The sequence below is a fragment of the Drosophila mauritiana genome, chromosome 3L (genome assembly GCF_004382145.1).
Source record: "Drosophila mauritiana strain mau12 chromosome 3L, ASM438214v1, whole genome shotgun sequence".
In the NCBI taxonomy this organism is placed as follows: domain Eukaryota; kingdom Metazoa; phylum Arthropoda; class Insecta; order Diptera; family Drosophilidae; genus Drosophila; species Drosophila mauritiana.
Window position 1 is genome coordinate 3852431 of NC_046669.1, and position 11997 is coordinate 3864427.

General features: G+C 43.5%; 1 protein-coding gene across 3 annotated transcripts; it reads right to left on the reverse strand.

Moving 5' to 3' along the window:
• Positions 1-1416: 1416 nt before the first annotated feature.
• LOC117140542 (zinc finger protein 37) lies at positions 1417-11717 on the reverse strand. Of its 3 annotated transcripts, XM_033303533.1 has the most exons (4): positions 9763-9923; positions 9249-9681; positions 8564-9190; positions 1417-6939 (listed from the first exon to the last, which is right to left on the reverse strand). In XM_033303533.1, exons 3-4 carry the CDS (start codon positions 9051-9053, stop codon positions 5570-5572), a joined length of 1860 nt encoding a protein of 619 aa, XP_033159424.1. In that variant the 5' UTR covers positions 9054-9190; positions 9249-9681; positions 9763-9923; the 3' UTR covers positions 1417-5569. The 3 variants fall into 3 exon arrangements, with proteins under 3 accessions (XP_033159424.1, XP_033159422.1, XP_033159423.1); XM_033303531.1 differs by lacking the exon at positions 9763-9923 and adding an exon at positions 11460-11717 and having other exon boundaries at positions 8564-9681; XM_033303532.1 differs by lacking the exon at positions 9763-9923 and adding an exon at positions 10804-10960 and having other exon boundaries at positions 8564-9681.
• Between the last annotated feature and the right edge of the window lie 280 nt (positions 11718-11997).

Genomic DNA, 11997 nt, shown 5'->3' on the forward strand with positions numbered 1-11997 from the left:
GAGCTGTGGTGGGGCATAAAAAGCTTGGGGCTCCGCGGCAATTGCCGAAGTTCCGTGGATGTTGAGGGGAGGGGGGGCTTGTTCTTCGGAGGAACAGCAAGGGCATGGGTTCTAACCCAGCATTTAGTGGCCTGTGGCGCTCCACTCCTGCGACGCCGCCACACTCTGATTGTGTTCTTCAAAATTCAAACGTTATTCTATTTTTGCCATTTTTTTTCTTTTTTTTTCTGTAACTTGTTTCAAATTAATTGGGTCGTTAGAGAAGCCATTTGCGCGGAGGGGTTCGTCTTTTTTTGCGCCCTGCTGCCAGTTATTTTTGCTCCGCCCTCGCCTTTGAATTGTTTGCCCACTTTCGTTTTTGTTGAGCATTCAAATCGAGAAATTGCTGACATCTGTGGATGAAATGCCGCGGGTCGCCGGATGGATGGGTGTATGTATGGATTGGGTTCGGGCTTGGGTTTGGTTGTACTGCACCGGCGGAAATCGGAATACAAGTACTTGTATCTGCCTGCGATTACGCCATTGAATGCAAGTGGAGGACTCTGCGATCCGGAGGATTGGCAGGAGGCATGTGGAACGAGGCCTTGTGTGTGTTTGCCCGCCTCGATTGTTCCGCGTCCTTGATACAATTCCATTTTGATTTCGGCATTCCAGATCCTGCCCCCGCCCATGGCCGCCCAGATTGCGAATCAAATTGTTGGGCAAATATTCAACAGAGTAAATATGTTTATGCCGAATCAAGCAATTTCATTTAAACACACTCCACATGACGAGGCACTTGTACCCCGCCTCTGTGTGTGTGTGAGTGTGTGCCCCGCCCCATTCAGATTGCGATATAATGCTCAAGTACTGTGTACTATAGACATATACTATAGAGCATACTATACGATGTGCAGCCATCTGCTGAATGCCGCTTGTTGACTGAGCTCCCCGTGCGGCTCCCACATTCGAATCGAATCGAATCAGCGATGCATAGTTTATTAGTTGCGAAGTAATTTGCCCTTAAAACAATGGCATCTAAACAAATCAGCCCTTTTACTTTCAGTGTACGGCACTTGAACTGGGCTCAAGTGCACTCAAAGTGCGTGTTCTCTGTGGGCCATTGAATTAACTTTCATTGAAGTCCGACGATTTCAAGTGGTTCTATTAATTAAAGTTTCAAAAAGTGAGCAAGAAGCTTAATTGCAATCATAAATATGCAATCATAGGTGCTTCAAGAATTAATTTAAACAAAGTGCTGTTGAGTTATATTCGATAGCCAATAATAAACTTTAATAAATAAATAAATTTAAAGAAAATTGAAACCAATAATTTAAAGTTAGATAAATAAGTATCTTCATGGTATAATTATCTGCAAAGAATTTACTTACTTCAAGCCCACTTCCCATTAATAAAATCCAAAAACAAGTATTTGGTTTTCTCTGTCGTTTATTTAATATTTTTATGTATTTTATGTATGTTTATTTCCGAGGCTCTAAAAATAGTTACATGGCTGCACTAGTGTGTGTGGGTGTAGCGTTTATAACTATGATTCTAATTTATATTCCATCGACTCATCGTTTTCGGATCTTGTATTGGATGCTTCGTGTTCTTTTGTTTGTTTCTTTGGGGGGAAGTTTAATTCTATGTTTGTTGTCATTTCCATAACGGATTCTTCTGGTGTGATTCTTCTGCCTTCGTTATGATTCGAATTTCGAATCGAATCGGTTCGCTTTCTCCGCCGGCTACTCGTGTGTATTTTAATTTAAGAATGGATTAGCTTTCTTTTGGGATATAATAGGTTATATGCTCTACATATTTGCCGTAAAATCGCATGGTTATGTCTGTAGATGTCGGCTAGTGTCTAATAGAGTGTATGGGGTTACGGGGTCAAGGGTCAAGGGTCAAGGGGTCATACTAGTAGCTGGGTGTTCGTTCATCTAGGTGTGGCTTGTGTTTAAAGTCGATTATTTAACTCCTACGGAAGCTGAAACTAGTTGAACATTCTCTAACTAAAAGTAGAACAAGAACGAATGCTAAGTATCAAAAGGAAAAATCTGATCTGTGAAAACTCCGACGGGGCGGCGCCTTAAAATCGCTGCCCGCCAATCGGGAGTGGGCGTGGCATCGTATTGCATTCATACGTTTTACTATATATATCTTTAGCTATATATATTCCTGTGCGGCCAGGCGATCGCGCCGGCCGGGTGGTCATTGAGTATATACTTGAATTGATCTTGAGTTACTTGAGGGATTCCTATTCGTCTTGCATTGGAAAAGTTGAGATTCGGTTTATGATGTATATGTTTATGGTTCGCTGTAAGCATTTATATAAATAAGTTAAATATGTTTACTTATATACGTGGTTGCATATATGCCGGTATGTATGTATATATTTTTTAATGAAGTATACAATATATTGCAATTTTAAATGTATATAACTGTTCAAGTCTTTTTGCATCTCTAATATATGAATATATAAATTAATATCTTTACGTTATTCATCGTTCATTTTATAAAATATCTCACCGTTCGATTTCTGCCCTTCGGTTTATTGTATAATAATCAAAATGTAATTGGTGTCTTTAATCTTGAAATTATTTCTTCCTATCAAGAGGGTGTGGGCGCCGATCAGCTGAAATTCCCGACTTCCTTTTCAACAATTATATATAAATTAATGGATAAATATATTCATGGTACGATTAAATAACACCCTTTTCCAATTGTGTGATATGAACATACCGGTAAATACTGATCATAAATATTAAAGATAAACCTCGGATGTGTATATTTTTGAAATCAAACAGAATTAAGTGAAGTTAAGTAAAGAGAAATCGGGAGCACAGCTGCACATCTGTTTTGTAAGTGTTTTTGGGGGCTCTAATTAATTTTTGCAGTGTGATCGGGGTATTTCGATTTTGGGACTCAACTTGCCGCGTGTATAAAACAAGGTTGCTGTGTAAAAATATTTGTAGCTTCATATTTTAGCCCCACTTCAATCCATTCGAGTTCTTCTTACTTTTAGCTCTTTGTCATTTTGTTTGTTTCTCGTTTTCGTTTCGCTTTTATTTTTTGTGGTGTATAATGTGTATAAATAAATCTTACTCATAAATAAATCAATTAAACGCTCGCCTCAATATATAATCTATTTATATTCGTAATTATTTCATATATATTTTGAATGTAAAATTGCAAATCACATAATTGTTACCACTACTGTTCAATGGAATTTCTTATATACGTTTTTTTTTAGTTTTTCATTGGTTTTCTTTTTCGGTTTTTGTTTGGTTTGCTTATGTGTATATAGGCATTTAATGCTATTTAAAACGCTATCAATAATCATCAATAAAGCCATGCATAAACACGATTTCGAACTATGGCCCTATAAACAATGCACATAGCACTCTCTGGTCTAAATTCTAATTCTGCCCCGATATTCTAGATTCTAGAATTGCTGCTAGAACTGCGACATGCGGCGTTACTTTACGTGGTTATCTACATGGCGCGCACGTATGTAGATACGATGTAATAATCTGTTGTTGCTATAAAATGTGGGCGTATTTGTATGTGTGAGGGGGTGTGGGGGCGGGGCGTTTATAATTAATGGTTTCTTGCTCGTTGTATAATTAAGTTCGAATGGTTTTCAATATTTTGTTGTTACTTTGCATTTACTATTATTAATTTCGATATAAAACTGCCTCTTTTAAATATATTTATTTATTTGTAATATATTTATGTGTATATATATGCTTTAAAAAATAACCTCTATCGCGTCTGCCTCGTTCATCAATTCTTAAATTAAGAAATAATCGTAATTGACAATTTAATTAAATTGTTTTCAAGTTTACTCTTTTGGTTTTTCATTGCCCTCTTTGCTTTTAGGTTTTGGAATAAAAACTACGCGTAAAATAAATACATGTTTGTGTATATATCAATACTTCTCGATTTTTTTTTTGTTTTATAGAATTACAAATTTTTGTATGCCTTTTTTGTTTGGTTTGTTAAAAACTATGTCACTTAACTTTGGAATTGCTTTTAGTTATCATTTGTTTTACAAGTGCGTCTTCTACATCTATCATCATCGTTTCATCAACCTTTCTGCTATCTTCTCCATCTTCGATCTCCCAGAACATCGGGTATATTGGGATATATGTACATATATCCTTTTGCCTATGTATGTATATCCTTTTGCGATTGGGGAGGAGGTGTTCCTGTCCATTAGAAACCTTTGGCTGGGCCAAAGCTCGAGGGGTCGCGGGTACGGGGGTAGTTTCTTGTAAAAAATTGTTTTTAAACTTGCATTTCTTGTGGAGCTTATATATGTATGTACATGACGGAAGGTGGGAGGGGGGGGGGGGGGGGACCTCTAATGCTAGTAATAAAATAACTATTTCGTAAGTATAAGTACTTTGTTGCATGTGTATGAGAATGTCTTAATTGGGGTCGCGATTCCTTCGCCACTATATACTTTCCATACTTTGAATGTATTTATTTATGTTAAGTATTGTCCTTGTGATATGTTTCTAAATTGTTTTCTCATTAATTTTAATCATTTCTAAGTAATTGAAGTAGTTTTCCGTTTATCGAGTTAGAGCATAATATGGAAGTAATCTCATCTTAAACTTGGTTAGAGTGTAAAGTTGCCGCAGCGGTTAAAATGGTTCGTCTCGTTCGATTCTGATCCTATATATGTATATATATATCCGATTTCCGATTGCTAACTTGATCATTGAGTACGGTTAAAAGAGTCTAAGAGCAAGAGAGATATAGGGAGTTGCGGTTGCGGGAGTGCTATAAGTTCACTAATTGATTAGTTTGCTAGGACTTGAACTGAGCTCCGATCGAATCCTTCGGTACTCTAAGGACTACATCTAGTGGTGATTGGAGATTAGTGTGTTATCTGGCGAGTGGTGTCCGGTTTGTGTGTCTGGGTATCCGGGTCTTGTGAGAGGGGGGTGTATATAAACTCTAGAGCCCTAAAACGATGCCTAAAAGTAGATATTTACCAAAAAACATGCAAATTGGTTCTGCTCGCTAGGTATTAATCATTTAGTTCATATGTATACATATAATTTGCGTTTGCACCGTTTCCGTCTTCCTACCATCCATCTGTATATAATGCTTATTTGATCTGTGTATATATAGAATTTCTACTTATGTTCCATAATATTCGTTGTGTCAGATTTTTACTATAAGTTACGTTTTGCATTTCCTTCTCAAACCTTTTGTTTTTGTTTTGTTTTCTTTGTTCTTGCGCCTCCCAATTCTTCGTTCAGTAAAAGTTGCAACTTGGAGAGATTTTGGAATAGTTCAGATTATAAGTGAGTAGATATAAGTGTGTGTATATAACTGCTTGAAGAAGATTCTATTGAGTTGAGATCCATCATCATCATCGTGATCATCTGCCATTTAAAGAACTACTCCGCTAGTAAGCCGATTTCTAGACTAGATTTTGTTTGTTTACAATTCTCATTTGGTTTTGTTAATTCATTTTAGTATTAATTTGATAAGGGTGCTCGAGTATTGCTTATAGGGTTCTGGTATAAAGTATCTTAGTTGCGGGCAGGAGAGTTCCCTAGGTCGATTGTCCCTAGGCCACCACAATGTCCTGGCTGTTCTCATCGCTCTCCAGCTCGTCGCCCATCTCCAGCTCGTCCTGCTTGCTGCAGTCGTCGTCGTCCTCCTCCAGACCCTTGCCCTGATCGATGGCCCCGGCATCCCGGAGGCATGCCGATTCCAGGTGCTTGTTGAGGTACGATTTGAGGGCGAAGGTCTTGTTGCAGCGATGGCACTTGAAGTTCTTGTCGCCCGAATGGGTCTGCATGTGGGCCCGCAGATTGGAGCGGTCGGCAAAGGCTTTGCCGCAATGGACACAGGCGTAGGGCTTCTCGCCGGTGTGGGACCGAAGGTGTCCCTGGAGCAGCCAGGGTCTGGAGAAGAGCTTGCCGCAGATGTCGCAGCTGTGCGAGAGCTTGTGCGTGAGCAAGTGCATCGCCAGGGCGGGCATGGAAACGTAGGCCTTGCCGCAGGTGTTGCACTTCTTGGCCGACTGTGAGTCCAGCGAGCGATGGGTCTGCTTGTGGCGCGAGAGGTTCGAGGATGTGGCATACTGTTTGCCACACTCGCAGCACTTGTAGCAGCCCCTCTTCCGCTTGGCGTAGTTCTCCCCGTTGCCGGAGGAACTGTGTCCCAGGCTGGCTGCCGCATTTTCTGGCGGCTCCGACGGCGGCCCACCTCCTGACGAGGCATTGCTCTGGGCACTCTTGGGACGCGGCTGCATCGGCTCCTGCCTGTCCTGCTTGGTCACAGCCGCCGCCTTGCTCGCCTTGGTCCTGCCGTCCAGCATGTTGAGGCACATCTTGAGGGCCGAGGCACGCTGTTGGTTCTGCTGCGGATTGGGCTTGCCCCACTGCTGCAGACCTGATTCGGAGGAGGAAGACATGTCGATATCTACGTCGGAGCTGTGGTCCGAGTTCGGCGGCGTCAGGGGCGAGCAGTTGTTGGCCCCCTCCGAGGCGCCACCCATCAGGTCGTAGGAGCTGCTGCCAATGAACCGGATGGTCGACTGGGGCGATCGGCTGGAAGCGCTGTTCGATATCTCCTGGATTTCCGGGGAGCGCAGTTGCTCCTGCTCCTGCTTCATGATGGTGACCACGCAGGGCGGGATCAGGGGCGGCAGACTCTGTGACAGGGAGAGCAGATCGTGGGCCGCTTCCGTTTCCTCCACGCTGCGACCCCGGTAAATCGATGCCGCTGCCGTCGCCGCGACCACTTGTTGCTCCCGCATGCGGTCCCGCTCGCGGTCCCTCTCCCTCTCGCGCTCCTTGTCCCGCTCGCGCTCCCTCTTCAAGGTCACCGGCTCCGGCTGACGCGGAGATCCACTGGCGCTGGCGGGCGGGGCATAGAAAATCACCTTGCCATCCTCCGCCGGAGCTCTGCCCACTGGACGGCGCATCGACACTGTTTATGGGTAAATTAATACTTAGTTTTAGTATCCACAAGATACTGGCCAACTCAAGAGAACTAACAGTCCATGGGCTGGATAATATCCTCGTTTTGGGCAAAGAACTCTTTAAGGTTCATTTTCACTAGAAATCCTCCTCTGAACTAGAAGGATTGTCAGGTAACTTGTTGACCAGGTGCAGGGTTGCCATTTCGACCAGGGCTACCTAATCGACTGTAAGCTTAACGTTTTTCGGAACGGTGGAGTCCGCTTAATCAATATACGATAGGTAATGATCGAAGAAAAAACTAACAATGTGCATGTTGCGTTTAAAGACAGTTTGCAGTACAAGATGCATGACACGATCTTAGTTTCAATTAATTCGTAAGAGAGTACTAAATTTCACCGACTGACGGATTCTTTAAAAAAGATTTACTATGCAAATCAGAAAACATTCTGAATTTGTATTGCCTCGCTTTGCAACAATCTTATTTAACTTCTCTTTCCCAGAGCTGCCACCTGCAGACCTCAAAAGGTGTAACCCGAAACTACAAACTCCTTTGAACTGTCTTTATTAAAAGGCAGCATTTTTTCTTGCCTCTTTTTTAACTCTTCCCAATACACATACACATGTGCTTGGGGTGCGTGCGCCAAAATGATATTGTGAAGGGACTACCGAAGGCAAAGGGAATCATTCAGGGCAGCAGTAACCATAAATGCACATTTCGGCATTTTATGGGACTGGAGCTGAAGCTGACGCAGTATATATCCCTTCTCCACTGCGGCTGACCTGTTACGTTCCGAGTTGCTCAATCGATATGACGACCTCTCAAGCCATCAAAGCCACCACCCAGCACCACCCACTGCCAGTGGCAGTCAATGCCGCTTGTTTGCATTTGCTTCTGCTTTGGCTTTTCCCCTACGCTTTTCCCGTGCCTTTTCCTCCATTCAAGAGCAACAAGCAACGACATCGACAAGAAGGCAAGCGCAAACATGGAAAATGCCAACATACGCTAAAAAGATTAGCTAACGGCGACAATGTCAAACACGAGCGCTCACATTGGAGTGTTCAAAGTGGGGAAAGCAGGGTCTGTTTGGGGTCACCAGCAGTCACCATGGGGGGGTCACCCCCCCGGGTAGAGGCCCAGTCGCCAGCGCCACCAGTTGAAGGACGCTGGCCAAGTGGGTGGCCATAAAATGGTTGGAAGTGCCGCTGGCTCTCGATGATGGAGTGGGGGACTCACACTGCCTGGCTACTAAAAATAAATACGAGCACACAAATTGTCGCAGCCACCTGTTCACATTGTTGTGACGCAACTTTCGGGGGGGTGCAGCTGGTTGATTCCGGGTGATTTCGGGTGATTCCGGGGGGCATGGGCGACTGGCAGGTCTCTCAAATGGAACAATAGCTACCTAGAGAACAAAACCGCTCGTGCAACCCAAGAATGTTCACTTGAACAGGAAGTACAGGAAATGTGGACTAATAATTGGGAAACTCCAAAAATAAGTCATAAAATATGCTAAAAAAAATTACAATAAAGGTTGGCTTGTTTTCTACTAAAATTGAGGTTTCCTTTTGTTTGGAAATATATATTATATTAAAGGGAACATGATAGATAAAACTTTAAAACTAAAACTCACCTGAGGCGGAGACTGGCGCTGCCACAGTTGCAGGGGATCCTGTAGTTCCTGCTCGCCGTTGCTTTTCCTGCTTGGAGGAGTTCATTTGGACCAGAGATTGGGCGGCGGACCATTCCAGATGTTCGCAGAGCTGATCCTCCTGCTCCTCGCCATCCTCGTCGTCCAGATCGATGATCTCCCGCTTGAGAATCGCACGCGAGTTCCTTTTGGCCAGCGATTTGAGAGGTGACTTGCCGCCAGTTCCCAGGCCATTTCCATTGGCATTTCTTAGCACCGAACTGGCAGTCAGCGGGGACTTATCATCGAGCTTCACCTTGCCGGAGGTCCTCGGCTTGGGTCGTCGCCAGCTCTGCAAGTCGGCACCCGATGCCGATACCGATCCGGAGCTCAGAGTGGATCCCGATCCACCGGGCACATACTTCTTGCTGGCACTCGCATAGGCAATCGTTTGGATCTTATTGCGATTGGGCAGTATAAAGTCCACGGACATCTTGCCTGCAAAACGGGTCACCGTATCCGTATCCGTCCGCCTTCCCAGTTTGCCAGCTTGAAGCCTGGGCAATCGAAATTCCGGGGATTGCCCTCCACTTGTTTGCTGCTGCCCTGTTTATTTTGGTCTAGGTTTCTCTGGGGGTTGGGTGTGGTTTTTGGGGTTTTCTTATGCTTAGATTTGTTTTGTATTTACTATGTAGATGTAGCACAACCTTCTTTGTCATCTGCAGTTAAAATGCTTTTGCCTTTATAAGCTATAGCCGTAGCTCTTGACCCGCCCTCGTCCGTTCCTGGCCCTCTTCTACTGCCTCCACTTCTGGTTCAACTTTGACATTGACATGCGTCGCCTTGAGAGTATTGCTGCGGTTGCTCCTTCAGCTTTGATTCCGTGTCCCCGAAGTTGCGGATGTTGCAATATTGCGTCCTTTGGCTGGCATCCTTTTGCCCCCCGCAAGATCCTGCCCACCTGCGATCCTACCACATCCGCCTGGCAGCTTATTTAACTTGTTCCCCCGGCTATCTCCGCAGTTCAAGGTATCTGGCTTTCGTTGTTGCGTTGCTAGTTGCTGCTGGTGGTTGTTGCAATGTTGCAATGTTGCCGCCGTTACCGCTGCTGCTCCTGTTTTCTGCAAGTAATGGAAAGGCGGGTAAATTAAACTGCACTTATTTACCGGCAAGACAGTGCACAAAGACCCTGTCACATTTACATGCAAGTAATAGCTGTATCCTGCTTGAAGGACCAAGACAAAGGTGCGTCTTTGTAATAAGCTTCTTAACATGGGTGTACGTTTGTTGAATACACAGCTTTGTTAAATACACTTTTTACATCGTAGCAGTTTAAAATATTATATTATACATTAGATATATGTTATTCCTTAAATTATGTGTTCTAATTAAAATATTTCGAAAAACCATTATCAAAACTTATTTATGATGACAGCTAACAATATTTTCCGAAAAATGAATGGCCTCCTTTATCATACTTTCTATTTAGTGGAACTTCTGGGGGTTCTGAACTCATAAAAAGCAAAGACCCGCTGCTAGGACTTCCTAAGCAATTGCTGATAGCCCATAATGCACCCTTTGCCCTGGCATACCCCATAAATCGCAGGTAAATACTCTATGGCAACCATTAACTGCACACTCCGCCACTTTCCAAACACCTTGCACTCGAAAAAAAAGCGAAGAAAAAAGTACGAGCTACGAAATTGCATAATTTAAACGGCGATTAAAGTGCGAAAATTGTAAACAAGTTCCTGCAGTGGTTGCCAGTCATAATATTTACATTATAAATGCAGAAACCGCCGTGCAATCAGCGTCAGACGGGAACAGGACATCCCATCGAGGGGCGGAGTGGGTGGTGGTGGGTGCTTGCTAGATGGGTGGTGGTTGGTTTTCCAGGTGGGTGGGGGAAATTTGCAACACTTGATTACACTTAATTGATAAATTGTTATACTTTTTGCACTAAATTGCACGGTTTATACACGGACAGGCAGTTCATTTTCCGCACTGCGTGGAGCGAAGAGAGAGAGAGCGAGGTAGAGGGAATGAGCGAGAGTGAGTGAGGTGGGAAAATGGGTATTTTTACGGGGGAGGGCTGGGCGGAAAAGCTTCCATTGGAAGGTGGCGCACACGCACGCACACCGAAACTATCTATCCCTATCCCACGTTTAAAAATGGCGCATATACTCGCTGCCATTGTTTAGGAAATGCACTGGCCGAGGCTCTACGATTTCGATGGCGATTACCTATGTATCCTCCTGCAATATATACACTTTTTCGTCTAGTTTTATCACATGTTGAATATTTCTTAGGTAATGGTCTGAATGTTTTGCGGTCTGTGGAAAATCCTATAAATTTTCCTCGTTTTCCGTTCGTTGCTTCAGCAACAACAACTTGTTCACTCTGCACTTGTCGAATGTTTTGTGAATTGAAATCGACGGAATCGACTCTCAGAGAGAGAGAGTATTTTTTATACCGAGAGAGAGAAATGGAGAATTATTCGGCGCACTCGTTGAAGCTTGCGAACTAGTAGGTGGAACTGCAAAGCAGCGAGTACATGCAACAAATAGTCAACTGTTGGTTGCCTTAGCCTACCTCACTGTACCACCCCCTTTCACCAACCCATTTCTCGCCCATTTCGCTCTCTCCCTCTCTCTGTCTCTCTCTGTCTCTCTGAATGTCCTGCTGCACATAAACAATGCGAGATTTTTATTGCATACTTTGCAGCTGCAGCGACTTATACACACACATGCAAGGAACATACATCCTATATAGCACTTTGTCACATGCAACACCAAATCAAATCATGCATAAATAAGGAACCGAGCTTATAACTATATTTTTGGCAGTTAAACCAATCTAAGGCGGTTATATGATGTGATATCGTAGGAAACTTTCGTACTCGCTCTGATTTGTGGCTTGTTTTTTCTTCACACACACACAATTTGCTCTTCGATAGTTATAGATTTTCCTCTTTGTTTTTTTCTTTTTTTGTTTAGCTGCACTTGGTCACGTAATATTTGGGTTTCTGGTTTTGGCCTGGACTTGAGTGTTACTATTTTTTATATATTTTACAGTTTATATTATTATTGTGGTGCGGTGTGTGCTGGCTATTAAACTATGGACTTGTTTGGCCTGCCGCTGTGCGTCAGTTTTTGACGTACCACTCCCTTCTACTGTGCGCTTGGCATTCGCAGCTTTTCGCTGGCTCTGCCGCTCACTTGGCTATAGCATATAGCGTATATATATGTGGAGGTTTATATATGTGTGTGTGTGTGTGATTTACAGCGAGTGTGCGTGATTTCGGGTCAACACCAACGCACACCACTAGGGGGTGGTGGTGTTCCTTGGAATGCAAGGGGTGGTTCCTGGGGCATTGCTTAAAGGGTTTAGGTACCATATAACTGCATAGAATCCCACCGATAGTGACAGAATCTTAA

Bases quoted from the DNA above. Each gene is read 5' to 3' on its own strand.
- LOC117140542 (XM_033303531.1), bottom strand. From the start codon at position 9,053: ATGTCCGTGGACTTTATACTGCCCAATCGCAATAAGATCCAAACGATT. The intron at 6,940-8,563 runs GTGAGTTTTAGT...ACCCATAAACAG, and splicing joins AGCGCCAGTCTCCGCCTCAG to TGTCGATGCGCCGTCCAGTG.